The sequence below is a fragment of the Suncus etruscus genome, chromosome 15 (genome assembly GCF_024139225.1).
Source record: "Suncus etruscus isolate mSunEtr1 chromosome 15, mSunEtr1.pri.cur, whole genome shotgun sequence".
Lineage (NCBI taxonomy): Eukaryota > Metazoa > Chordata > Mammalia > Eulipotyphla > Soricidae > Suncus > Suncus etruscus.
In genome coordinates, this window is record NC_064862.1 from 89,563,483 (window position 1) to 89,591,468 (window position 27,986).

At 53.9% G+C, this 27,986-nt stretch overlaps 4 protein-coding genes and 1 long non-coding RNA gene across 5 annotated transcripts in view; 2 read left to right on the plus strand and 3 right to left on the minus strand.

Moving 5' to 3' along the window:
* The window catches only part of LOC126030152 (F-box/LRR-repeat protein 12-like), a 78,446-nt gene extending 77,241 nt beyond the window's left edge, over positions 1–1,205 (minus strand). Inside the window, exon 1 of the mRNA XM_049788335.1 lies at positions 1,083–1,205. Within this exon, the coding sequence (XP_049644292.1) occupies positions 1,083–1,168 (86 nt within the window). The 5' untranslated portion in view covers positions 1,169–1,205. The remainder of the gene's footprint in view (positions 1–1,082) is intronic.
* A 4,624-nt stretch (positions 1,206–5,829) lies between these two features.
* Positions 5,830–7,074, minus strand: LOC126030154 (F-box/LRR-repeat protein 12-like). The gene is made up of 2 exons (XM_049788336.1): positions 6,298–7,074; positions 5,830–5,886 (listed from the first exon to the last, which is right to left on the minus strand). Exons 1-2 carry the CDS (start codon positions 7,072–7,074, stop codon positions 5,830–5,832), a joined length of 834 nt encoding a protein of 277 aa, XP_049644293.1.
* A 38-nt stretch (positions 7,075–7,112) lies between these two features.
* On the minus strand, positions 7,113–8,360 carry LOC126029689 (uncharacterized). The gene is made up of 3 exons (XR_007503034.1): positions 8,273–8,360; positions 8,102–8,174; positions 7,113–7,179 (listed from the first exon to the last, which is right to left on the minus strand). It is a non-coding gene; the product is annotated as an uncharacterized LOC126029689 (long non-coding RNA).
* Positions 8,361–13,439: 5,079 nt separating this feature from the next.
* Positions 13,440–15,216, plus strand: UBL5 (ubiquitin like 5). Its single transcript, XM_049787994.1, has 5 exons — positions 13,440–13,503; positions 13,676–13,783; positions 13,931–14,014; positions 14,124–14,161; positions 15,050–15,216. Exons 2-5 carry the CDS (start codon positions 13,728–13,730, stop codon positions 15,091–15,093), a joined length of 222 nt encoding a protein of 73 aa, XP_049643951.1. The 5' UTR covers positions 13,440–13,503; positions 13,676–13,727; the 3' UTR covers positions 15,094–15,216.
* Positions 15,217–17,929: 2,713 nt separating this feature from the next.
* On the plus strand, positions 17,930–26,983 carry PIN1 (peptidylprolyl cis/trans isomerase, NIMA-interacting 1). Its single transcript, XM_049787993.1, has 4 exons — positions 17,930–18,043; positions 21,796–22,005; positions 26,015–26,125; positions 26,496–26,983. The coding sequence occupies exons 1-4, from the start codon at positions 17,986–17,988 to the stop codon at positions 26,603–26,605; spliced, it is 489 nt and encodes a 162-aa protein (XP_049643950.1). The 5' UTR covers positions 17,930–17,985; the 3' UTR covers positions 26,606–26,983.
* Positions 26,984–27,986: the final 1,003 nt, after the last annotated feature.

The window sequence follows — 27,986 nt, forward strand, 5'->3', positions numbered from 1 at the left end:
TTGGTCCTGGATCAGCTGCTTGCAAGGCAAACGCCACTGTGCTATCTCTCCGGGCCCCCGAGCAAGGAATTTTTTTCTGAGTGCACATCCTGGAGGGATCCCATACCTTTGCCAGTTAATAGCCAATAATAATAATAATAATAATAATAATAATAATAATAATAATAATAAATGAAAAAATCTAAAAAATAAATGGCTAGAGAGCTAGTTTATATCTGGCACAAAAGCGTGTTATGCAGGAACCTGGAGTTGAATACCTAGCACTGCCACTTTTTCTATGCATCACCAGGAGTGCCCCAGATATGCCCCTTCTGGCCAAGCATAGCCCCTGAATACTGCCTAGCATGGTTCAGATCGACCTTCTCAAAATAAAGAAAAACAAATTCAAGTTTTATTCAATTCTGTTGCACCCAAACCAGAAGAACTCAGAGCTTTACTTCTAGTTACTGCTCAAAAATATCTATGAAGTGTTAGGGCTGACATGCAAAATAAGTTCTTCCCTGTGCAATTTCTCCAGAACTGTAAATATATATTTGCTTCTGGGCCTGGGACACACCCGGCCATGCTCAGGTGCTACTCTGAATCATGTGCTCAGGAATCACAGGAGAGGTTTCGGGGTGGGGGGACCCTATGGGTGCCTGGGGTTACTGAACTTAGATCTGCCACATGTCCTGCAAGCGTCCCCCACTCACCCCATGGTCCTATTGCTCAGGCCCAATATTTATTCTTTCTGCTGCAAATCTTGCCGGTGAATATGGTTGCTTGGCGGCCCTTCCAGGGATGTCAATTCCCTCCAGATGCTAGCTGGGCCCTGTGCATTCATTTCCCCGTGAAGATGCGCCTCTAAAACCAGATTGCATTGCCACCATCAACCAGCCCTGATCAGGGAAACGGGGACACACACCCCCATACCTCCTGGAAGGTCAGGTCGGCGTGTCGCCACATCAAAGGGTCGTGCAAGAGACTCTTCCAGCGGTGGCAGACCCTGAGGGCAGGGAGGGAGGGAGGGAGGCGAACCCCGAGTCAGAACGGCCCAGGCAAGGCCTGGCTTGCTCTTGGGGTTCCCGGGGACCGGCGCTCACCTGGCGTTGCGGACCCGCTCCCGCACCGGGAGGAGCGAGAGGATGTCCAGCAGCACCAGGTCCGGCAGGTCGTCCAGAGACGCCATCAGCCCGCGGGAAGTCGTGCGGGAGATCCTGGGGCGATGTGGGGTACAGGGTCGGGAGTCTGTTCCTGGGAACCCCACACAGCCTCCAGGAGGTTGAGCTAGAGCCTTGGGCGAGGAAGAAAACCAGGAGGGCCCGGGCGATTCTACGGTTGTTTGGAGGCGTGGCTATAAAGAAATCCCAAACCGGAAGGGGCGGAGACTTTGCGAAGGGGCGGTGCTATGGTTGTTTGGGGGCGTGGCTATCGAGAAGACAAACGTGAAGGGCGGGGCCTTTGCAGGGGCGGTGCTGATGTTGTTTGGGGGCGTGGCAATAAGGCCCAGGGCCAATCCTGGAAGTCCTGGGCGTGGCCTCAGCTCCGCTGAGGGGCGGAGCTAAACGATCCCAATCGCCGAAGGAAGAACTGAAGCGGAGACAGAACCGAGAGCGTGTTCATTAAGGAGGCGCAATCCCGGAAGTCGTGGCTGGGGGCGGAGTCACAGCTGTGCCGAGGGGGCGGTGTTAAGGTTATTGTGGAGCTTGGCTCTGAGTGATGATCAATCAATTTATTTTGTGTGGTTTCATTATTTCATATTTCATATTTTGCCACCCGTGCAAACCACTCTCCCTGAAGTGGATTAATTAAAATCCCACTGATGCTGTAGGACAGACGACACCTCCAGCAATATGGCTGGTCAAGTGCTGAAGGCCCGACCACTTGTGCCCTAACACCTTGAAGAGCCTGAAAGTATCAACAGTCGATCACCATGAAGGTGCAGAGAAGGTGGTCTGCCAGAAATATGGCACAGGAGACATGTCCAATATTCTTGGGGAGGGCTCTCTCTCTCTCTCTCTCTCTCTCTCTCTCTCTCTCTCTCTTCCATTGGGATCCAGCAATCCAGCAATGCTCTCTCTGTCTCTGTCTCTCTGCCATTGGGACCTAGCAACTCCCAGTAGTTCTGCCTTTTCCCAGTTAGGACACATACCAGCATGTTTCCCTGTTACAACACAATAGGACCCAGAGGGTGGCCTTTAAGTGTTGTCCCATCCATCCTCAACCTTTTGGGTGTCCAAAACCAAGCTCCAAAATGCCAGGGTCAGGGCTGGAGCTATAACACAGAGGGGAAATTGTTTTTCGAGCATATGGTAGGCATGAGTTAGATCCCTGGAGTGCCTAAAGGTGCCTTAAGCCTGCCAGGAGTGAGTTCAGGAACCCCTGAACCTCATCAGTTATGAACAAAAAATAATAAAAACATAACAGAGGGACCAGAGAGAGAGAGCACAGCAGTAGGGCATTTGCTTTGCATGCAGCCAACCAGAGAGGGTCCTGGTTCTATTACTGACATCCCATATGGTCCCCCAGCCTGCCAGGGGCGATTTCTGAGTACAGAGCCAGGAGTAACCCGAGTGCCGCCAGGTGTGGCCCAAAAACCAATCAATCAATCAATAAAGTTTAATAATAATAATAATAATAAAAGAGGCCAAAGAGCTAGTTCATCTGCTGGGGCACAAGTTTGGCACTCAGGATTGAACCATGGTCCATCCTGGGTCAGCCGCAAGCAAGGCAAATGCCCTACCGCTGTGCCACCTCTTGAGCCCCAGGAGTTACGTACATCTTTAATTAAATCAATTTTATTCTATGGGGCCAGAGAGGTGGCGCTAGAGGTAAGGAGTCTGCCTTGCAAGTGCTAGCCAAGGAAAGGACGGCGTCCCATATGGTCCCCCCAAGCCAGGGGCGATTTCTGAGCACTTAGCCAGGAGTAACCTCTGAGCATCAAACGGGTGTGGCCCTAAAAACAAAAAACAAACAAAAATTTTATTCTAATGGTTTGGGCAAGGCCACAAGCTCCTGGGCCCTGTGCAGGGCAAGGAGGTCAGTAAGGAAAAGCAAGAACTCCCCCAGTATGCATGCTTCTTCTCTCTTTCCTCCACTCGTTGGGATCTAAGAATTTTCCTAGTTTTTTTTTTTTTGGTTTTTGAGTACACCTGGTGACACACAGGGGTTACTCCTAGCTTTGCGCTCAGAAGTTGCTCTTGGTCAGGGGACCATATAGGACCATGGGGGATTGAACCCAGGTCCTGGGTCAACCACATGCAAGGCAAATGCCCTACTGCAGTGCTATCACTCCAGCCCCTATCCAGCAATTTTCTACCTTTGTCAGTCTCCGTCTCTCTCTCCTCTCTGCCATGTGGATCCAGCTACTTCCTGGAAATTCTGCCTTTTCCTGGTTAGGGTACATGCAGGGCATATTTTCCCACCCTTCTGATTCCACTTACAAAACACTGAGGACCCACAGGTGGCCTTCAAGTGTTGTCCCCTCCATCCCGGACCATTGGAGTGTCCAGAAACAAACCCCCAAAACACAGGCTGGGGTCAGAGCGATGGCACAGTGGGGAGAATGTTCTCCTTGAAGCAGCCAACCAGGGACCTTATCTGCAGGTACTCATAGAGTCCCCCCCCCAAGCTAGCCAGGAGTATGTTCTGAAGTCAGGCACAAGAAACCCGAGTGCTGTGGGTTGTGGCCAAAGAACAAACTAAAATATCCCAGGGGCAGAAGCTATTTCATCAGCTGGGGGACAAGCTTAACATTCAGGAACCCCAATATCTTGTAAGTGCCGCCCAGGATGATCGAGCAAATGGAAAGTAGCTGAGATATTGCAGGTGTCAGTCCTGGGGGTCCAGAACCAGCTACTTCAGGTGGGTAGGGCGTCCTCATCTTCCTGGTAGTCCATCTCGACATCATTATGTTCGTGGAACCCGACAGTCGATCGCCATGAAGGTGAAGAGTATATGAGCTGCCAGCAGTGTGGCACAGAGGACATGTCCAATATTCTTGAAAATGAACTAGGAGAGGAGAGAGAAGAGAAGGCAGGTAAGCTTGTGTTGGAGATGAGTTGGAGGAGTCCCCCCACAAACACTTAGGAGCACAGCTGCTCTTTCTTTTTTCCCCTGGGCAAGCCTTGTTGTGTTGATTTTTTTTTGTTTTTGTTTTTTTTGTTGTTGTTTTTTGGGTCACACCGGCAGTGCTCAGGGGTTACTCCTGGCTCTATGCTCAGAAATCAATCCTGGCAGGCTCGGGGGACCATATGGGATGCCAGGATTCGAACCATCATCCTTCTGCATGCAAGGCAAATGCCTTATCTCCATGCGATCTCTCTGCCCCCCCCTTTTTTGGCATTGAATATTTTAAGCCAGAGCCTGTACACATGTGTTCTACATATCTTCTCCCTTTCCCTCTCTCATTGGGATCCAGCCATTCTCATTCTGTCTGTCTCTCTCATGCTCTCTCTTTCTCCTCTCTCTCTCCTATTTTGTCCATTAAGATCCAGAAATGATCTCTCTCTCTGCTGCTGTCTGTCTCTCACCTTTCTCTCTGGCATTTGAATCTAGCCACTCCCCAAAAGTTCTTCCTTTTCCCAGTTAGGACACATGCTGGCACATTTCCCAGCTAGTTTTGATCTGTGTTATAATACAAGATGACACACAGGTTGGCCTTCAAGTCCATCCCCAACCATTCGTTGTCCAAAAACAAACTCCAAAATACAGGAGTGTGGCCTGTGCTATAACATAGAGGGGATGGTGTTTTCAAAGCACACAGTCAACATGGGTTAGATCCCTGAATTCCCTCAGGATCACCCAGGCCTGCCAGTAATGCATTCTGAACTCAGAGCTACAAGAACCCCTGATCATCACCGGTTGTGACCCAAAAAAATAAATGAAAAACAATCAAATAAACAAAAAAATAAAAAGGGGCCAGAGAGCTAGTTCAACACCCAAGGCACAAGTTTGGCACTCAGGAGCCCCAATATCATTCCTGGGGAGAATCTCATTCATTTCTACCTATGTTGGTGCAAGGGAAACAACAATGATTTCTGCTGTTTCTCTAGAACTTTCCATGATGTCTTTCTCAGCATCTGGCTTGAGCTCCTGGCCTATGTTTCCCCCAGCCCAGAGGTTTCTTTTACAATGACCCTGGAGGGCTGTCTGTATTCTGAAATTATTCTACATTCAGGGTGGTCCTTTCATGGCCCAATGTGTCTGGCCTACCAAAAAAAAATGGGTGTGTCCAAATATATATGTTATTAATGGGCTACAGTTGGCAGTGTGCAGGTTGAATACAGGCTATGCATTCAGTCACTCCGGGCAAGATAAGGGGACCTTATGAGATATGGGATATCAAACCTGGGTCAGTTCCATGCCAGGCAAATGCCCTCCTTTCTGTTCTATCCTGGTGACCACCCCTACCTACTCCAAAAATATTTGACGGACCCGGAGAGATAGCACAGCGGTGTTTGCCTTGCAGCAGCTGATCCAGGACCAAAGGTGGTTGGTTCGAATCCCGGTGTCCCATATGGTCCCCCTTGCCTGCCAGGAGCTATTTCTGAGCAGACAGCCAGGAGTAACCCCTGAGCACCGCCGGGTGTGGCCCAAAAACCAAAAATAACAATAACAAAAAAAAAAATCGACAAGTTAGTGAACCCAGCAAACTTTCTGGAAAACAAAAGAACTTGCATTTCTTGAAGAGCTAAACATGATCTATAGAGGAAAACAAACAAAACTTGGGCAATGAGTAAGAAAAATAAGATAGGGCAGAGAACTTCAGGAACCTTTCCATCTTCTGTACCCCAAACCCTATGCCAGCATGCATATGCCAATGAAGGGCTGTGGAAGTCCTAGGTTGCCTCACTGGCCAAGGCAGAAGCTGAACCTCACCATCACCCTCTGCCTCTCTCCTGTGCCCTAAGGGAACAAGATTGGCTTCCTGGAGGCATTTTGGGGATGGGGATGGCTATTTGCTACATGATGACTGAACCCTGAGAAAGTCAGTTTCCTCACCTCTTTTTTTTTGTTTGTTTGTTTTGTTTTTGGGTCACACCCGGCAGTGCTCAGGGGTTACTCCTGGCTCTATGCTCAGAAATCGCCCCTGGCAGGCACAGGGGACCATATGGGATGCCAGGATTCGAACCTGTTACCTCCATGCTATCTCTCCGGCCCCAGTTTCTTCACTTCTGACCTGGGTTGGTGTGCAGTTCTCTGAGAAGTTGACAGTGTCCCACCCTCAGGAAATTATTGGGACTCACAACAAATTGAGTTCCGGATTAACTTATTAGCTCTGGGCTCCCCAACATACCATGGATCCGTATTTCCTACCATCGAACTGCTTAGTGAATCTCGCCGGCACTTGCGAGCATACTGAGGATTTCTGTCCAACCTCCACCAGTCCATGGTCTTGTGGGGAGCCGCACTGACAATGACCTGACAGTGGGCCAGTCCTTTCTTCAGTATCATCTCAGCTTTGTGCCACACCCCACGTTTTCCCTGCAACTCCAGGACCCTCAGCCTGGGCAAGGTGAGACAGGAGGAGAGGAGTTTGGTGGCCAGAGTGACCACCTCCCTGGTGTTGGTTGTCGCCAAGAGTCCGAAGTTCTCTAGAGTGGGGATCCCCTCCAGTGAAGCCAGGCCACTGTCCGAGAGGCCCTCGAGGGTCACCCGGATGTGGCGCACTTCGAGAAGGTGGCAGCTGATGGCCTGAAGGGCACTGTCGGCCGAGATGAGGCAGCCCAGCACCTCGATCCTCTGCAGGTGGCTCAGCACCCGCAGGCCCCTGTCCAGCCCAGCGTCGGTGAGGCGGTAGGTGCCTGCCAAGACGAGGGAGCGCAGTGCTGGGAAGCAGCGGAGGCGTAGCAGGTGGAAATCCTCGAAGGTGGGCACGCGGTCCAGCACCAGCTGTTCCAGGTGTGGCAGTGCACCCTCATCTTCCTTACGTGCCATCCAGGACATGGAGAGGTCACAGCTGTGCATCTCCAGGCGACGCAGGGTGCGGGGCAGCCTGGCCATGGGGACGAGCAGCAGGTTGGCCATTTGCAGGCTCAGGCGCTGCAGGCGGGGGCACTTACGGCCCAGCCGCTTGAAGAGCCCTGGCAGCATATCCAGGAACGAGGTGCGTGATACTCGGTACCCCTGCAGGTGCAGGGACAGCAGCTTGGACCCTATGTAGCGACGGAGGACATGCCAGATGATCTTGGGGCGCATCTAGAAGGGAGGCAGATAGCCTTTGTTTTGCTGTAAGCCAGTTGTAAACAAACAGACATAAAGAAACCAGGGATAAACTTTATTGTAGGTAAAACGAGGTGTAAACCAACACATACAGGGGTCTCAAACTCAAATTTACCTGCGGGCCGCAGGAGGCAGAGGCAAAGTCGGGGTGATCCTTGAGTGCAAAGTCAGTTGTAAGCCTTGAACATTGGGGGGTGTGACCCAAACAACTACAACAAAACCAAACAAAAAAAGATTCCTCTAGGGCAGGGCCACAAAATGTACGGAGGGCCGTTTGCGGAGATGCCAGGGCTGTCCTGCAAGGCAAGTTTCCCTTCCCTCTGTGTGATATCTCCACTCCTATATATAAATATATTTGGCTTTTGGGCCACACCAGGCCGTGCTTAGGGTTGTGTGCTGGTTCCCTATGGGTGTCTGGGATCACTAAACATGGATCCGCCACATGGCCTGCAACGGTTCCCTCCCCCCCCAACCACTTTGTCCTACTGCTAAAGTACTATTTTATTTTTATTTTTATTTTTTTGGTTTTTGGGCCACACCCGGTAACGCTCAGGGGTTACTCCTGGCTATGCGCTCAGAAGTTGCTCTTGGCTTAGGGGACCATATGGGACGCCGGGGGATCGAACTGTGGTCCGTCCAAGGCTAGCACAGGCAAGGCAGGCACCTTACCTCTTGCGCCACCGCCAGGCCCCTAAAGTACTATTTTTATTCTTTCTGTTGTGACAGTTGCCTTGGATATGCTTGGTAGGCTGCCCTGCTCGGGAAATCAACTCACTCAGCAAGCTAGCTGTATCCTGTGCATTCATTTATTTCCCCCATGAAGATGCGCCCCCTAACACCAGATTCTAGTCGTCCCATCTCTGGCCCTGATCGGGGTCCCAGGGCTGCTCCCCCATACCTCCTGGAGTGTCAGATCGACGTGTCGCCACATCAAGGGGTCGCGCAAGAGCCTCTTCCAGCGGCGGCAGACCCTGAGGGACGGGGAGGGAGAAAGGGAGGCGAACCCCGAGTCAGAACGGCCCAGGCAAGGCTTGGCTTGCTCCTGGGGTTCCCGGGAACAAGCGCTCACCTGGCATTGCGGACCCGCTCCCGCACCGGGAGGAGCGAGAAGATCTCCACCAGCACCCAGTCCGGCAGGTCGTTCAGAAATGCCATCATCAGTCCGCGGGGGTCCCCGAGGCGATCCTGGGGCAATGGGGGGACAAGGTCGGAATCCGCTGGCAGCAGCCTCAGAACGTCGGTGCAACTTTGCAAAGCTGGCAGCAAGTTTGGAGGGCGACCAGCGGGGGAGGAGGTGGGACTGGTATATATAGCGGTGGGCGGGGCTAAGTGGGCTGTGGGCGTGGTTATAAGGATGGCCAATAGGAGGAGTAGATGGGGCGGTGCCCAGTTCTTTCGGGGCGTGGCCACAACGACCAACGCGGAAGTGCGGCTGGGCGGGGCCGCTGACTGTTCGGGGGCGTGGCTTGACTCCTGGGAAGCCCCAAGTAGGAGGACGCGTCTGCATTTGGGGAAAAGCAACTGGCAGCATTACTGGAAAATGTTTGGGGCGGGGAGGCTAGGAAGGAATGATCGCGAAAGTTATGGCCCGCCGCAGCCAGGAATTGAGAACATGGAACCGGGGGGCTGGAGCCTAGCAAGGCGGGGAGGTCTTTGACTTTGCATGCAGCCTCCGCGGGTTCGGCCCCTGACATCTGATATTTTATCCAGAGCCCGCCAGGAGTGTGCAGACTGCGCAGTGCGCATTTCTGAGGGTGCAGAGCCAGGAGCAACCCCCTGAGCGGCGCAGGGTATGGCACCTATTAAAGAACCGAACAAACCAAAATGAGGGACCTGGAATTATGTATTTATATTTAGTAAATAAATTTTGTTTTACTTGTTTGGACAAGTCCAGACTATCTGGAATCGAAGGAGGCCATGAGAGGGGCGGGGAGGCCACAGCATGCAAAGCAAGAACTCCCCCAACTAAGCATGCTCCCTCAAAGTCTCCCCCCATTGGGATACAGCAATTCTCTCTCTTTCCCTCCCCCCCCCACCCATCTCTCTGGTTTTTGGGTCACACCCAGCAGCACTCAAAGGTTACTCCTGGATCCTGGCAGGCTCGGGGGACCATATGGGATGCAGGGATTCGAACCAGGGTCCATCCTGTGTCACTAAAAACTTACCGCTGTAATATGGCTCTGGCCCAAGGGATCCAGCAGTTCTGTCTGTCTGTCTGTCTGTCTGTCTGTCTCTTTCTTTGCCATTGTATCCTGCCACTTTCTGGAAGTTCTGCCTTTCCACATGGACACATGCAAGGCATGTTTACCCACCCATCAGATCCTACTTACAACATGTTAACAACCAACAGGATGGCCTTCGAGTGTTGTTCCCCCTCTTTACTGGCTGTTTAGGTTTCCAAAAACAAACCGCCCAAAAGAGGAGCAAGGCCAGAGCTATAGCACAGTAAGGAGGGTATTTGTCCTTTAAGGGGTCTCCAGTGGGGAGGGTGTTGGGTTCCCCCAACCCAAGCCTACCAGAAATGGGTTCTAAGCTCAGAGTCAGGAGGAACCTCTGGGTGCTTCAGATTGTGGTCCAAAAAACGAACCAAAAAAAGGGGGGACAAGAGATCTATTTCATCAGGTGGGGCACAAACTTGGCACTCATGAGCCCCTATATTCAGTATGTGCCGCCCAGGGTGATCAAGAGCATCACCCAGAAGCCCAGAACAGTTGAGGCATGGCAGGCGGCAGTCCTCAAAAGTGGGCACGCGGTCCAGCACCAACTGCTCCAGGACACGGTGTGCCTGCGTCCTCCCTGTGCACCATCAAGACCAGGGAATTGTCACAGCTGTGCATCTTCCAGCCAGCACAGGGTGAGACACAGGCCTCATCCTACGTGCCAGGGAGGACATGTCACATATTCTTGGGAGAACCCTACCAGGATTAGAGAGGAAGGGAGGAAGGTAAGCCCTATTTGGGCTTGGAGATGGGCAGCCCCCCGAAATACGAGCACAGCTGCTCCCCATTTCCTTCTTCCCCTGGGTGAGTTTTGTGGCGCTGGATATTATAAGCAAATGCCAGTACACAAACATGCTTCTAAGCATTCTCTCTTCCCTCTCCCTCTCCATCCCCCTCTCAAGGAATCAAGCCACTCTTTAGCAATTCTTCCTTTTCCCAGTTAGGACACAATTCAGGGATGTTTTCTTATCCATTTTAATCTCTGTTACAACAGCTGAGGATCCACATAGTAGTCCCCAGTGTTGTCCCCCTCCATACTGAATTGTTGGGGTGTCTAAAAACAACCCCCCACAAATCAGGGCACAGCCAAAGTTATAGCAGAGTGGGGTAGGTGTTTGCCTTGCATTTGGTCTGATCTCCAGCATCTCATAGGGTTCCCTGAGCCTGCTAGGAATGATTTCTGAGCACAGATCCTGGAGGGATTGTAGAATAATATGTTAATCATGGGGTTCTAGATGATGATGGAGGCTGATGGGATGGATGGAAAGGCCTTTCTCCTCTAGCCCAGGCCACACGCCTGCAACTCTCTCCAGCTGGTGGGTCTGAGGGTTCAGGATAGATGCGAGGAAAGGACTCACAGCAATCAGGTTTCAGGAGACATCAGCTTTATTTAGGCCCTAGCCAACAGGTGTGGCTTCTATCATAACCTTTTAAGCTGATTCCATAATCATCCCTGCATTCAACCTCTTTCAGCCATTTTTTCCTCCAGCTGCTTCTTCCCCCATCTGCTGGAGAATCTCTCAGTCCTCAATCTATCCCTTCCTGCCCTTGAGGCAGTCCTCTTGTTACCTACCAAAGACCCCTCCCAGAAATGTGCTGGTCTTACCATCAGGTAAGGTTATGCAGAAGATGGGGGTGGGGTGACAAGGGATCCCTTAGCATTGCCAGTTCATATCCAAGAAAAAAAATCTTAAAAAATAAAAATAAGGGGCCGGAGAGATAGCATGGAGGTAAGGCGTTTGCCTTTCATGCAGGAGGTCATCAGTTCGAATCCCGGCGCCCTATATGGTCCTCTCTGCCTGCCAGGAGCAATTTCTGAGCGTGGAGCCAGAAATAACCCCTGAGCACTGCCGGGTGTGACCCAAAAACCACAAAAAAAAAAAATTAAATAAAATAAAAGGGCTAGAGAGCTGCTTTATATCTGGCACATGAACTTGTTACTCAGAAGCCTGGAGTTTTGGGAGACCACAGTGTTAGGGCGGCGTTTGCCTTGCACATGGCCAACCCAGGAGATGGAGGTTTGAATCCCGGTATCCCATATGGTCCCATGTGCCTGCCAGAGGCAATTTCTGTGCACAGAGCCAGGAATAACCCCTGAGCGAGCACCATGGGGTGTGGCCCACCCTGCCATGCTCAGGTGCTACTTTGAATCATGTGCTCAGGAATCACTGGAGGGATGGGGCAGAGTCACAGCCAGGCAGTGCTAAGGTTATAAACAAAGATGCCCATTCCTGGAGGAGGAGGTCTGGATGGGGAGTCACCAAGGGACCTCATTATTGGAAAGCAGCAATTTGTTTGGGTGAGGGGAAGCCATTATGGAACAATTGGTGAAATTTGGCTCCAGTTGTGATGCGGATTGAAAATATGGAACTGGGGGCTGGACTGATAGCACAGTGGGAAGGGCATCTATCTGCCTTGGACATAGTCACCCCGGGTTCGATCCTTGGCATCCTATAGGCTCTTTTGAGCCTGCCAGGGGTGTTCAGTGTGCATTTCTAAATGTGCAGGAACAGGAGTTATCCCTGAGCATTGCCTGTGTGACTCTAAAAACAAAAACAAACAAACCAAAAAAAAAAAAAAGGTAGAGTTGGAAGATAAGCACATCTTGACTTAAATTTTGTGCTACTTGTTTTGCATGGTCAGAAACACCTGGGATCAAAGGAGACCCAATCACTTAACCTAGTGTATGATCGCCCTCATCCAATTTGAGAGGCATCTTCAAGAAAATCATTTCGGAGAAGTGAAATCAATAGCTTGACCTATGGGCATGCCACATTGTTCGTCCACTTCTCACTTTTAAAATGTCGTTTTAGGGGCCGGAGCGGTGGTGCAGCGGTAGGGCGTTTGCCTTACATGTGGCTGACCTAGGAAGGACCGCAGTTCAATCCCCCGGCATCTCATAGGGTCCCCCAAGCCAGGAGTGATTTCTGAGCGCATAGCCAGGAGTAACCCCTGAGCGTCTTTAGCCCCCCCCCCCCAAATAACAAAAAAAATAATAGTAAAATGTTGTTTTAGGGGCCGGAGAGATAGCATGGAGGTAGGGTATTTGCCTTGCATGCAGAACGGTGGTTCGAATCCTGTCATCCCATATGGTCCCCTGTGCCTGCCAGGGGCGATTTCTGAGCCTAGAGCCAGGTGTAAGCTCTGAGCACTGCCGGGTGTGACCCCCAAATAAACAAATATAAGATGTCATTTTAACAATTTCGGCCAGAGAGGGTTCAAAGGGTTCGATCCTGGGAAAGCTCCCTGTTTCCTGAGTAGCTCAGGAAATCCATTCCAGAGCACTAAACTGAGAACAACACCATAGCATCTCTGGATGTATCCCCCCCCCCAAATAAAGAGTAAAATAAAAGAGCACTTTGCAATGAAGCCTTAATTAAAAACGCATAGATCCAAATGTCAACTTCCAACAGTCTCTGCTGAGAGCAAGGGATGGATTTTTTGTTTGTTTGTTTGTTTGTTTTTTGGTTTTCGGGCCACACCTGTTTGATGCTCAGGGGTTACTCCTGGCTAAGCGCTCAGAAATTGCCCCTGGCTTGGGGGGACCACATGGGACGCCGGGGATGGAACCGCGGTCCTTCCTTGGCTAGCGCTTGCAAGGCAGACACCTTACCTCTAGCGCCACGTCGCCGGCCCCAAGGGATGGGTTTTTATTTTCTTTTTATTATTTTTGGGTCACACCCGGCAGCGTTCAGGGGTTCCTCCTGGCTCTACGCTCAGAAATTACTCCTGGCAGGCTCGGGGGACCATATGGGATGCCGGGATTCGAACCCCCGTCCTTCTGCATGCAAAACAAACGCCCTACCTCCATGCTATCTCTCCGGCCTAACGGGATGGGTTTTGACAGCTAAGGAAAGGCCACGCCCCGTGCCACTGACTTCTGGACCAGTCGCCCACGCCCGCGGCTCCGCTGCCCGGAAGCGGAAGTAGAAAGGGACGGCCGAGTTGAGGCTGCGCTCGCTCCGGGGCGGGGCTGGAAGAGGCGGGACTTCCGGTGACCGGCTTCCGGTTCCGGTTCCTTAGACGTCTTTAACCCAGGCTCTGCGCTCCGACTCCCAAGTGTGTTTTCTGCAGGTTTCAGGTGAGTCGTGGTGAGGACATTACCCCACAAAAGTCCTCTGTGGCTTGGGAAGCCTGTGGGGCGCGGGAAGGGGTGTCCTAGAGGACGAGGACTCGGCTTGGGGTTGGGGAAGGCGGAGGTGACACTTGGGGCCTCACCTGGGTCAACCCCGGACCCCGGCTCTTGGCCCTAGCCAGCCCCCCGCGTCGGTGCTTCGTCCCCCGCCGCCTGCGACTGCGGACAGGATGATCGAGGTGGTTTGCAACGACCGTCTGGGCAAGAAAGTCCGTGTCAAATGCAAGTATCCTTGGCTTGTGGCCGTGTTCCCCCTTTTGGGGTTGCTTGGGGGGGGGCCCATCTAGTGGGGATCGCGGGGTGATTACAGGTTTGGGGTTGTCCCGATCGGGGCCCTGGACGCATTTATTTCCCTTAACTCTCCGGCGCTCAGCACGGATGACACCATCGGGGACCTGAAGAAGCTGATCGCGGCCCAGACTGGCACCCGTTGGAATAAGATCGTATTGAAGAAATGGTGAGTTCGCCCCTCTGGGCCGCTGATCCATGGGGAGGCGGGTTTCTGGGCTGGTGGCGGGGTGAAGGGAACACTCTGAACCGGCTCTGCACTCTCTCCCACCCTACAGGTACACGATTTTTAAGGACCATGTATCTCTGGGGGACTGTATCCTTTCTGCATGTTGTCTGACAAGCTCCCAGGGCCCCATTCCCAGGACCAAGCCTTCTCGATGAAGCCCAGACCTGGCCCAGGTGCGTGTGGGACATTTGAGAAAGTGGAGTGTTTCCCCCAACCCACCCTAGTGAGTGTTGAAGGAGGGTGGTTTGGGGAAATATTTTTGAATCAGCTTACAAGACCTACCCTAAAGGCTTTTTAAAGGCCAGGTGAGTTTAGCTTGGTTTAGCTTACAGCTTGGGCCACACCTGATGGTACTCAGGGGTCACTCTTAGCACTGCACTCAGGAAGTACTCCTGGCAGTGCTTGGTGGGAGCCTCTCTGATGATGGGGACCAAACCCATGTTGGTACGTGCAAGGCAAATGCCCTACCCGCTGTCCTGACTCTCTGACTCTAGAGTTTGGAGGCTCTCTTAAATTCTAATGACCTGTCCTAACTGCTTCCTGGAGAGGGAGAGAGGGTTTGGCTTAAATCAGGGGTCTCAAACTCAATTTACCTGGGGGCTGCAGGAGACAAAGTCGGGGTGATCCTTGAATGCAAAGTCAGTAGTAAGCCTTGAACATTGGGGTGTGTGACCCAAACAACTAAAACAAAACAAAACAAAAAAAGATTCCTCTAGGGCAGGGCCGCAAACGGCCCAGGCCCATGGGCTACGAGTTTGAGACCCCTGGCTTAAAGGGTGGAGCACTTTTGGGGTGGGGATGTTGGGGTTCAGAAGTGACTCATGGCTATACCCAGGGGAGCACATGCAGGGCAAGAGGACAAGCTCCTTAACCCCTGAAGTCTCTCTGGCCTTTGAGAGAGAGAAGAGAGTAAGTGAGGGAGAGGGAGAAAGAGAGAGACAGACCAAAGAGGATTCCTTAACGCTCTTACTCCAGATGAAATCCACGATGGGATGAACTTGGAGCTTTATTATCAATAAAAGCAGAATTTTATTTTCCACTGGCCCAGCCCTTTCTTCCCACCCTCCCACCCATTCTTCCCCACCCCCCTGCTGGTATGGCCGCCTGTTTTTAAAAAATAAAATACAATCCATGGTAAGAAACGTTGAAAAGTGACTCTGCTGTTCTTTGGGAGAGGGGAGGGTTGAGTATTTAAGGTCATTGTTCCAGCCCAAAATGAGTGGACCAAGAGTCACCTGTCTGGTGGGCTTAACTTGGGCGCCTTCTGGAAGATGGGAATGGTGGGACTTGTTATTTCTTTAGGTAGGTGTCAGTGCTGATGGGATAAAGACTGTTTTCAGTGCAAACATGTTTTCTCTGTAGCAATGAGATCCTTCTAGCCTCCCTTCCAGTTCCTAGCAGTCATCTTGGTTTACTTTGATTCAAAGCCATACCAGCTGTGCTCAGGGCTCACATCTGGTGAGTTCTTGGGGAACTGGAGTCAAGCACCACTATACAGAGCCGGTACCTTGCCCCCATCCAGCAGCATTCTGCTGCCTTTACTAGTGGAGAGGGGGGAACACCGGCTGTGCTCAGTGGTTACTCCTTGCTTCTTGCTCTGTGCTCAGAAGTCATTCCTGGCAGGCTTGAGGGACCATATGGAATGCCAAGGAATTGAACCTGGCAAATGCTCTACCACTGTGCTATTTCTCTGGCCCCTGAGATGGTTTCTTTCTTTCTTTCTTTCTTTCTTTCTTTCTTTCTTTCTTTCTTTCTTTCTTTCTTTCTTTCTTTCTTTCTTTCTTTCTTTCTTTCTTTCTTTCTTTCTTTCTTTCTTTCTTTCTTTCTTTCTTTTCTTTCTCTTTCTTTCTCTCTCTCTTTCTTTCTTTCTTTCTTTCTTTTCTTTTCTTTTCTTTTCTTTCTTTTCTTTTCTTTTCTTTCTTTCTTTCCTCTCGAGTTTTGGTGTTTGGCCACACCCAGTGATGCTCAGGGGTTACTCTGGCTATGCACTCAGAAATCCCTCCTGGCTTGAGGGACCATATGGGACACCGGGGGGATCGAACCACCATTTGTCCTAGGTCAGACGTGTGCAAGCAAATGGTCTACCGCTGTGCCATCGCTCCAGCCCCAGGATGGTTTCTTTCTGATGTTTCATGCCTCCTCAACTGGGGTTTGTTCCTCTTGTGTCAAAACTGTTTCTGGTGCTCTGAGCAAAGTAGGTAGGCTTTTTCCTTTCACAGGGCTGACCAAGGTTCAATCCCCAGCATCCCATATATGGTTCCATGAGCATTGCCAGGAATGACCCCTGAGTGCAGAGCCAAGAGTAATCCCTGAGCATTGCCTGGTGTGGCCCAGAACCAAAACATTGCTTCAGGCTAGGGAAAATAGGCCCTTAAATTGTACATAGGATGGAGAGATAGCACAGTGGCGTTTGCCTTGCAAGCAGCCGATCCAGGACCAAAGGTGGTTGGTTCGAATCCCGGTGTCCCATATGGTCCCCTGTGCCTGCCAGGAGCTATTTCTGAGCAGACAGCCAGGAGTAACCCCTGAGCACCGCCGGGTGTGGCCCCCCCAAAAAAACAAAAGAAAACAAAAATTGTGCATAGGTAATCCGGTTTGATCTCTGGCACCATGTAGGATTCCCTGAGCACCACTGGTGTTGTCTAAATTCCCCCCAAGAAAAAATACTTGTGCCCTACATTGGCACAGCAATCTCTCTTCACACTCAAACTGATCTCTTTCTGTATGTGATGCCATCTTTTGGAGGGAGGGTGTCCTGTACCTGGTAGTGCTCAGGGATTATTCCTGGCTTTGCCTTTAGGAACCATATGAGACAGGGGTTGAACCTGGCTCGGCTGCATGCAAGGCAAGCACCCTGCCCACTGTACTTTCTTTCCAGCCTCCATACCCTGGTACCTTTTCATCATCACTCAGACTCCCTTTTAGAAATAAGTACTAATTGTATTCTGCCTTTTTTTTGGGGGGGGGTCTCTAACTCCCAATGACTCCTGCCTATAGGTTCCCCCACCCCAACAACCCACCGTCCAGGTCCCATGGGTGTCACAGGCTCCACCGAGCTCTTAAATTCATTCCACCAGAACCCTGGCAGGAAGGGCAAGGAGTGAAATCAGTTTCTAAAGGGGATGAATGGAAGATGCTTGAGGTGGGAGGCATGAGGGGAAGGATTAGCCTCGCTTTAAAAATTATAATAATGCAAAAGAAAAGTTAAAAATTATAATAATGCCGGGAGTGTGTTTGCTTCTGACAGCTGGAGGAAATGGGCTGGAAGAGCCAAATCTGGGCTTGGCGGCTCATCACCAGGGCAACCGCGTTGCTCAGGCAACCGCCCCTCTAGGACCTCGTCGGCCACCGTCAGGACCGCGCCTTCTCCTGAGGAGCTTGCGGCCTCGGGGAAGGCGGGACTTGCGTCCGCCGTAGCTAATCGGCTGCGTGCTACGACGAGGGCTTTCCCCCACAGGAGGGGCGGAGCCTGGGGTGAATCTCGTCAAAGGGCGCGCGGGTGGGCGGGCTCTCGTCTTCACCGGCCAATGAAGAGCTGCGGAGATGAAGGGGGCGGAGCCTGGCGAGACGCGCGGGGTGGGGCCTGGGTGCATCTCGCCAAAGTTCGCGGGTGGGCGGGCTCTCGTCTTCGCCGGCCAATGAGAAGCTGAGGAGAGGGAGGGGGCGGAGTCTTGCGAGGCCAGCGGGGGCGGGGCTCAGGGACTCCGCAGGAGGCCCCGCCCCCTTTCCTATTCCACCCAATCGAAAGCCAGAACATTCTTCCGGACACGCCACCCGGCCAATGAGAATCGCCGGCAGCCCGCGGGCCTCGGGGCAGCCCGAGCCAATCCGAAGCGGCGGCGGGCGGGCGCGGGCGGCTCCCGGCGGCGCGGCGCGGCGGAGGCGGAGCGGGCGCTGCGGCAGGAGCGAAGATGGCGGACGAGGAGAAGCTGCCTCCCGGCTGGGAGAAGCGCATGAGCCGCAGCTCAGGTGCGGCGGGGCTGCGGGGCCGCGGGCTGCGGGGCTCGGCCGGGGGCGCGCCGCTCGGCTTCCCCGGAGGGAGTGTCGGCTTCTCGGACGCGCGGCGGGCGCGGGGAGCGGCCCCGCCCTGGGGAGGGCAGCGGGAGCCCGGGGAGAGCGCGCGGGCTGAGGCGCCGAAGAGGCCGAGCACGACGGCGAGCCTGGCGGAGGAGGCGGCGGAGGGCGACGGGGAGGCCGAGGACGACGGGGCTGCGGACGACGAGCGACTTGAGGAGGCTGAAGAGATCGAGGACCATGAGGAAGATGAGACTGAGGAGGCTGAGGAAGAGGAGGCTGGAGAGACTGAGGAGGCTGGAGGAGGAGGAGAGACATGAGGACGCTGAGGGAAGCTGAAGAGATGGAGGACGATGAGGAAGAGGAGGTTGAAGAGACTGAGGAGGAGGAGGAGAGCGAGGATGCTGAGGCAGGCTGCAGAGGTCGAGGAGGATGCAGAGGCTGAGGAAGATGGGGCTGAGGGAGACTGAGGAAGGCTGACTGAGGAGGCTGAGGGAGTCTGAGGAAGAGGAGGCTGGAGAGACATGAGGAGGCTGAGGATGCTGAGGGAAGCTGAAGGGATTGAGGACGATGAGGAGGCTGGCTGAGGAGGATGAGGAGACCGAGGATGCTGAGGGAGGCTGGAGAGGTCGAGGAGGATGAAGAGGCTGAGGGAGGATGAAGAGGCTGAGGGAGACTGAAGAAGGCTGACTGAGGAGGCTGAGGGAGTGAGGAAGATGAGGCTGAAGAGACTGAGGACGCTGGAGGAGGATGAGAGACATGAGGAGGCTGAGGATGCTGAGGAAGGCTGAAGAGATCGAGGACGATGAGACTGAGGAAGGCTGAGTGAGGAGGCTGAGGGAGTCTGAGGAAGATGAGGCTGAGGAGGCTGGAGGACAATGAGGAAGATGAGGAGGTTGACTGAGGAGGCTGAAGGAAACTGAAGAGTCTGAGGAGGATGAGGACACTGCCCCTCACTCTGCCTCCCCAGTCTCCTCAGCGGCCACTGAGTGAGGAGGCTGAGGGAACCTGAAGAGATTGAGGAAGATGAGGATGCTGAGGGAGGCTGGAGAGGTTGAGGAGGATGAAGAGGCTGAGGGAGACTGAAGAGACTGAGGATGAGGAGGATGAAGAGGCTGAGGGAGTCTGAGGAAGATGAGGAGGCTGAGGGAAGCTGAAGAGATTGAGGACGATGAGACTGAGGAGGCTGAGGGAGGAGGAGGAGGAGGAGGACACTGCCCCTCACTGCCTCCCCAGTCTCCTCAGCGGCCACTGAGTGAGGAGGCCGAGGGAAGCTGAAGAGATTGAGGAAGATGAGGCTGAAGGAGACTGAAGAGAGTGAGGAGGATGAAGATGCTGAGGGAAGCTGAAGGGATTGAGGACGATGAGACTGAGGAGGCTGAAGAGACCGGAAGATGAGGAGACCGAGGATGCTGAGGCAGGCTGGAGAGGTTGAGGAAGATGAGGAGGTTGAGGGAGACTGAAGAGACTGAGGATAAGGAGGCTGAGGAAGATGGGGCTGAGGAAGGCTGACTGAGGAGGCTGAGGGAGTCTGAGGAAGATGAGCAGGCTGAGGAAAGCTGAAGAGATTGAATGGACGATGAGGAGACTGGAGATGCTAAGGGAGGAGGAAGAGACGAGGAAGATGAGGAGACGGAGGATGCTGAGGGAAGCTGAAGAGATGGAGGACGATGAGACTGAGGAGGCTGAAGAGACCGGAAGATGAGGAGATCGAGGATGCTGAGGGAGGCTGGAGAGGTCGAGGAGGATGAAGAGGCTGAGGAAGATGAGGAGGCTGAGGGAGACTGAAGAGACTGAGGATGAGGAGGATGAAGCGGCTGAGGAAGATGAGGCTGAGGGAGACTGAAGGGACTGAGGATGCTGAGGGAGTCTGAGGCAGGCGGCTGGACCCCAGATCTGCCCCCACCAGGCCAGCTTCTTCCACCCTCCCTCAGGGAGGACCCCAGACCCACCCCACACTCAGGCCAGGGTCTTAGGGTGTCTCCACCCCGATGCCCACACCCAGTACCCACGTGGAATCACAGCCCCGGACTAGGCGGCTTCACACCCCCACCCCACCCCGCCCTGTCTGGGGTCCACCACCCCTGGACAGCATCCAGCGCAGGGGCAGGAGAGAACACAGCATCCCACCCCCCTCCTGCAGAGGATGAACTCGGGACACCCTTGCAACCCCCCCTCCAGGCTGTCTCTGATCTTGGAGCTCCGTGTCCTTGTGCCCGCCCTGCACCTCCAAACCTCAAGATCTCACCCATGTTCTGCCTCTGTCACCTCTGGCATGACCCCACAAACACACACACCTAAAATCTTCATTGTCCTCTGACCTTCACCCCATTTTGCAGAGAAAGGAAAGACGGGTTTGGGAAGCTGGAAGTCCGTTGCTTACTCAGGTTTTCCAGGTGGAAGGACTTAGTTCACCCTCACCCCTCCTTGCTGAAGCTTTGTCCCCTCCCCCATTTTAGCCCAAATCCCATCTAAGTCTCAAACCCCCCCCTCGTGCCTGCTATCCAGGTGGGTTTCTTCTGGGGGTGTCCATGTAACCCATTGTCCTTGGACCCTCGGGGTGACGACTGGGTCTTTTGTGGGGTCCTGCTGAATTCAAGCTTATTGCTCTGGTCCTGGGTAACATCTGTCCCCCCCAACCCCTGTCACCTCCCTTCTCCCACTTCTGGCCTCTACCTTTGTAGCAGAGGTTAAGGGTGAATGTTTTAAATCTGAATCTCCAGGGTGCAGCATCTGCCTCCCCTCTATTCGCCTGAAACAGAATCACGCCAACCTTCAGCAAATCTTCCCTTGACTGCGCTGTGAGAGGCGCCAGTGGTGGCGGAAGATGCAAATGCCATCTAGAAATCCCCTGAAGAGAAGGCTGCTCCCAGCAACTGTTCTCCCCTGGTGCCTTCCAGGCCTCCCTTCAGCATCTCACAGCACCCCCTAGTTCCCTGTATTTTCCAGGGGAGCCAGACGGAGGCCAGCAAGCAGTACAAAATCAGAGAGATGGACAGTTCTGGCGGGTGTACTCTGAACCACTCCTTGTCAGTCCCCTGCCTGCCCTCTACCCCACTGCATTCACTTTTTCCTTAGAACTCCCAAAAAAACTCAAAAGAAGTCCTTGGGGGGGCCTGAGCGATAGCACAGTGGTAGGGCATTTGCCTTGCAAGCAGCAGACCCAGGGTGGACAGTGGTTCAAATCCCAGCATCCCATACGGTCCCCCATGCCTGCCAGGGGCGATTTCTGAGCACAGAGCCAGGAGTAACCCGAGTGACTCAAAACCCCAAAGAAAAGAAGTCCTTGGTCAGGTGTATCTCTGCCCCCACCTTGAATATCCACCTTCTCCTGCAGGTTCTCTAAAGCTATCCCAGGGCCAGAGAGATGCTCAAGGGCACAACAAATTTTTTGCTGGCAGAAGGCTGGGATATGACTGTCTGGCATTGGCTGGTTCACTGTGCAACCTTGGGGTGCAAATCCTAAGCACCCAGTCTGCCTCCCCACCAAACATTGGTGTCTTGTTTCCTTTGGGGGGATATCCCGGAGGCCACATCTAATGGTACTCAGGGCTGACTCTTGGTTCTATACTCAGGGATCCCGTTTGAAGGGGCTCAGTGGACCATGGGGATTGAACCTGAGGTAGCCACATGCAAGGCAAGCATGGTCTGTACCCCTCTTGAGCCTTGGGTCCCCGTGCCATTCCCGGCTTCTTTGCCCACCCTAGGCCGCGTGTACTACTTCAACCACATCACCAATGCCAGCCAGTGGGAGCGGCCCAGTGGGAGCAGCAGCGGTGCCAGAAATGGCCAGGGGGAGCCATCACGAGTGCGCTGCTCCCACCTTCTGGTCAAGCACAGCCAGTCTCGGCGCCCCTCATCCTGGCGGCAGGAGAAGATCACCCGGAGCAAGGAGGAGGCTTTGGAGCTGATCAACGGTGAGTGGGGATTGGGGGAGAAGGGGAGACGTGGCAGGCAGAGGGCACAGAATAGTACGGTAAAAGCTGCCTTTCAGACCAACGGGCATGCTTGCTTATCTTGCACTCTGTCAACCTGGGTTCAATCTGGCATCCTGTATGGCCCCAAGCCTTTCCAGGAGTGATCCCCGAGCAACACCAGTGTGCACCCCCCCCCCCCAAAACAATGACTGCCCAGAGCCATTCACTCCTGATGGGCTTGCAATTTCTTTGGGCCCCTTGCCAGTTGCCATTTGAAGGTGAGTCAGGCCATGTGGCCATGCGGAGTTGGCATCACTCCTGGCAGGGCTCAGGGACTGTGGAGTACTAGGGATGGAGCCTGGACTGGCCACAAAAATCCAGCACCTCTGCTACTGTCTCTCTAGCCCCAGTTCTGTGAGCTGACAGGGACCCACCTCACCTCCTTAATAAGCCTCATTCGCCCCCTCTAAAGGGTTCTGTCCTGTTCGGGGACCTAGGGAACAAGGCCCAAGGGAGCTGGTGTGGGTAGAAGCTGCACCTGCAAGACCCAGGCAGGTGGACAGGCCATCCGCAGGCTGTGACTATGCTGGTGAGTTTTGCCTTGAGCATGATTACCTGCCCCCAGCTTGGTTCTGGGTCCTCATGTGCAGATCGACAGTCACCTTGCTTGGTTACTAAGATCAGATGGAACCCCAAGAGCTGGTCCAGGACAGAAGGCCTGTGATACATGGACACACCTGGTTCCAATTCCCAGCCCTGCATATATGGTCACTGAGCACCGCCTGAGTGGCACTTTTTTTCTTTGGTTTTGGTCTTGGTTTTGGTTTTTGGGTCATACTCTGTGACACTCGGGTTACTCTTGGCTATGAGTTCAGAAATCGCTCCTGGCTTGGGGGAGGACCATATGGGACGCACGGTTCATCCTAGGTCAGCACATGCAAGGCAAACGCCCTACTGCTTGCCTGAGAGGCACTTGTGGACACACGTTCGGAATAGCCCTTGAGCACTGCCACATGTGACCAAGAAGTCAAAAAATAAGCGGGGGAGAACAGAGATCAAGTGAGGGTGTTCCCCCATTCTGAAGGCTCTCATAGCAGCCGTAGGGAAAATGAAGCACAGGCCATGTGCCAATAAGACTTGATTTATTGAATTGCCAGCTTTGGCCAGAATCCTTGGAACCCTGATCAAGACATCTAGGGTGCATAGGTCACTTCACCTTAAAAAAGGGACAGGCCAGGGACCGGAGAGATAGCACAGCGGTGTTTGCCTTGCAAGCAGTCGATCCAGAACCTAAGGTGGTTGGTTCGAATCCCGGCATCCCATATGGTCCCCCGTGCCTGCCAGTAGCTATTTCTGAGCAGATAGCCAGAAGTAACCCCTGAGCACCGCTGGGTGTGGCCCAACCCCCCCCCCCCCAAAAATAAGGAACAGACCCACTCAAGATGCAACCTTGGGTGGAAGGAAGACGGGGGAGCCCGCATAAATGCCCACCAATTAGGCAATCTGGTAGCCACTAGCCCAGCACATAGCCGAGTGCTTTAGGCATACATGGGTTGCCTGCAGAAGCCTTGCAGAGAGGAAGGGAGTTTGGGGAAAGGAGGAGGCTTGGGGTCACCACTGGGTCAGCCAGTGGTGCTGAGTGACTGTTTCTGGCTCTGGCTTGGGGAACCTCACCCCACTTTCTCCCCAACCCCAGGCCCAAGCCAACTCATAGTTCCAGGGGGTCCAGGATTGCCTCTGCCCCTTCCCAGGCTCCTCCCACACGCACATACTTCCACAGTGCCTGCCCATTTAGCATCCTAGCATGTTTTCCAGAATGAGCAAGAGGCTGGAATGGTTCCTGGCCAGGGGGAGGCAGAAAGGAAGGTGGGGAGGAACCTTGCAGGAAGGATGCCTCCCCCCGCCAGTAGTGAGTGGCAAGACAGAGGGGAATAAGGAGCTTCATGAAGTGACCTCTTGTCCTGTCCCTGCCCCCTCCCCAGCTCCAGTGGTCCCGTTCTGAGACTTCCAGACTCCCATGAGTGGGCAAGAGGTAACTGGACATGAATGGCCCACCTGGCAGCGGGGACCCTATCGTGGGAGTGCGGGGTATGAGTAGAGCCCCTGGCAAAACATGCCTGGGGCAGAAGGGACCAAATAGTTGAACAGTATCGGGCTCACCCAGGGCTGGGGCTCCTAGAGAGTTCATGAGACTGAATTGGGTGGCAGGTAGGTGGGGAGGTCCAGAGTTAGGTGGAGTTGGGGACAGGACTGGCTGGGATCCCCAGGAGAATCCCTATGTAGCTGCTTGGCCTCTGCTGACCACCAGAATCTGCCAGTAATGCTGATCACAAGGTCCCAAGATGCAGGGCAAACCTTTGGGACACCAGGGAGATGGGAGTCCTGATGGCTGGCAGAGGTGGGAGGCAGGCTGCTCGGGGCAGGAGCTGGGCCCTGTTTCTCCAGATATTCTGGCATGCTGTGACCAAAATGGCCAGACTGGAATGGCCCTTTCCTGAGGGCAGACCGGAAGGGCTCTCCCCATGGCCCCAGTATGAGGAGCCCCTGGTCTGTGGGTTGCTGCCTTCTCTTCCCTGCTCACTTGCCCCCCCCCCCCCGGGTGCTTCCCAGTTTGGGGTGGTTTGGGTACATTCAGGGGTCACTACCCTGTCTCCCTTTCTCTGTGGCCCAGATCATGGGGCAGTCAGTGCCTTGGTGCTGGGATCCAACTTGGAGTCTTCTGCCTCCCTGAATGCCTCCCCCAGGTTGTCTCCTGGGATTGCTTCCTACCCCTTTGGTGAGGTTCACATGGACAGGCTCTTGTGGCCCTGTCTGGAAGCTGGCATGTAACTGCTTGTCTGCAGGAGGCACATTGCTTTCAGACCATTCCCCAGAGCTGGGCCCTGACACCTCAGTGGGTGATCACACTTCTACCTGGACTACCTGGATCTCATCCTTGGAACCACTGGCCTGTGGCCTGCAGTGGAGACACAGGTTCCTTGGCAGTGCATCAGAGGGGGGACCCCCAAACACCCCCAAACAGGACCTCCGGAAAGGCCCCAGGGTATCGAGGAGAGCTGGGCAGGCACTGGCTGGTGGCTGTAGCATCAGGGGTCTCAAACTCGTGGCCCGAGGGCCGCAAACAGCCCTCCGTACAACATTTTGTGGCCCTGACCTAGAGGAATCTTTTTTTTTTTTTTTTTTTTGGTTTTTGGTTTTTGGGCCACACCCGGCGGTGCTCAGGGGTGACTCCTGGCTGTCTACTCAGAAATAGCTCCTGGCAGGCACGGGGGACCATATGGGACACCGGGATTCGAACCAACCACCTTTGGTCCTGGATCAGCTGCTTGCAAGGCAAACGCCGCTGTGCTCTCTCTCCGGGCCTAAGGAATCTTTTTGTTTTGTTTTGTTTTGTTTTGTTTGAGTTGTTTGGGTCACACCTCCCAATGTTTAAGGCTTACTACTGACTTTGCCTCCTGCGGCCCGCAGGTAAATTGAGTTTGAGACCCCTGCATGAGACCTCGAATCTGCAGTGCCACCCCCATCTCTTTTCCTTTTCTGGTCCTCACAGGAGACCTAGTGCCCCCCACCCCCAGCCCTCTGGGGTCGCCTCTCCTTTCTCTGCTAATTTCTAGCTGTCTGGCCAGCTTTGGTGAGTCACACAGGCAGGAGTTCAGTGGGCAGGCCCCCACTGAAGAATAGCTGCAGAGTTGGGGTGCTGAGACACTGAACTGTGGGGTCCCAGGGATCTCTACTTCTTGGCTTGTCATTGTACCTCAGAAGAGTCTCAGCATACTTTTGTGTATGTGTAAGAGACCCTGGGGTCAATCCCTGGGACCAGAGAAGGGAAGGGTCGAAGCCTGAGCAATAATCATGGCCCCCACATGCACACATGAATGTGGTCTCTGTCTCTTTCACACATAACACACGCATGCACGCACGCTCTTTAATTTCTCTCCCATCCCCTTTCTGTCTCTCCTTTTTTCCCTCTCTTCTCTCTCCTCTCTGACCATCCTCGTCCTGTCTTCAGGCTATATTCAGAAGATCAAGTCAGGAGAGGAGGACTTTGAATCTCTGGCCTCCCAGTTCAGCGACTGCAGCTCAGCCAAGGCCAGAGGAGACCTGGGGGCCTTCAGCAGAGGTATGTCCAGAGCCCCCGGAGTCCCCCAGTCCTGAGTTCCACAGAGCCCCCCCCCTCCCCCCAGCTCTGGTCCAGTAGAGGCAGAGAGGCAGCGCTGTACTGTTCTCCCACAACCAACAGATGGCAGCACTGTCCCTGCCTGGGTCAAGAGCCTGCATTTCCCCCTGCCCAAGATGTGGGGGCCGTGGAGGAGACCTAGGGGGTTGGGGAAATGGAGGACCCAGCCAGTCCAGAACCCCTGGGAGGACGGGGGTGGATCCCCTTCTCCCAGTTCTGCTGTCCCCAAGCTTCGTTTTGGAGATTGGGAGTTCGGGGTGCTAAGCACAAGCCCCACTGCGGTAGTCCCTCACATCCCCTCCCCACACCTCAGGTCAGATGCAGAAACCCTTCGAGGATGTGTCGTTCGCCCTGCGGACAGGAGAGATGAGCGGGCCGGTGTTCACAGATTCGGGGATCCACATCATCCTGCGCACCGAGTGAGGCCGCTTGTGCCCCGCTCCTGCCCGCCAGTATTTATTATTCACCTCGGGGTGTGTGTGTTCCGGGGCCCCTCCTCTGTGTTCTGCCTGTCCTAGGGGCGGGGCCCCCCAGCACCCCTTCCTCATTTTAGGGACTGATTTCAGCAGGGGTGTGGGGCTCCAGGCCCTCAGGACATGTTCCAGGCCCAAAGTAAGGGCTGGCCCCCCCAGGGGTCCCCCAGGTTCAGGTGGGGGGCAGGAGGGCCCCTGGGGGCTTCCGGTGACACCTTGCTCTTCTCCCCAGTTGCAAAAAAAATGCAAATGCTCAGTGTGGGGCTCAGCTGCCCTATGGTGCCCTGTGCACCCCTCCATTAAACCTGGAGCCAGTTTCTGTTCTATGTGTCTTGCTTACTTCTTGCCTCCATCACCTTCCCTGTGGGGCTGACTGTCTGCCTGCTAGGGGTGCCCTCCCAGCACCCCCTTACTCCAGAGAAATGACAGCCCTGTAGCATTAGGGATATGAGACCTATATGTCAAAGAAGGTTCTAAAACACGAGGGTACCACCTGAGCCTGCAGCCCTTGATTCAGAGTCAGGGGAGAAGCTGGGGGGATCCTGGAAGAGCCATGTTAGGGGTATGTTACCCCAGGGGGACCTGGGCTGCCTCTCCTCTGGCCTATGGGAGGGGGGACCTGGTATTTCAGGTATCTGAATATGCTGACTGGGAACAGTGAGCTAGCTGCTCTTCCAGAAATACCTTGGGGGTTCCCCAGATAGGCTGTCAGTCTTGTGTGCTGTGGCAGGAAAGTGGGGTCACCTGGAGCCTAGGGAAGTATCCAGAACAGCTCAGGAGATAGAGACGGGCTTCCCACTTCCCACCAGAGCCAGGGGAGGGCGCCCTGTCACTCTGGGATAATGGGAGTCTCCCACAGGCTCTGCCCCTGAGCCCCAGCAGGAAGATCCTGGTAGATATGTGTGTGTCCCCCTCTACAGGCCCATCAGCCTCAGGGCAGTTCAAGGCCTGCTCCCAGCTCATGTGCACCCAGATGAAGGGCAATGTGTAAGGAAGGAGACACAAAGCATCTTAGGTTAGGGTATCCTGGAACCCAGGGCACAAACAGTGATGGGCACAGAGTGAGTACTGGGCCTGCGTGTCTGCATGCGATGCAGGGAAGAGAAAGTGTGTGTATACATGCAAAAGGGGGGAGGGGTCCCCAATACCCCCAACAGTCTGGTACTTGCTGGAAGATGGGGAAGTTGAGTCCATCACGCCCACTCCGTCCTCCACATCTAGTACTTGGGCTGGATCTTGCAGGGTCCCTCACTCTCTAGAGATGGGCCCCAGAATCCGTCCAAACTGGCCGAGTTTGGAGCCCCCCTTTTATGGTGAAGCATTGGTGCCCT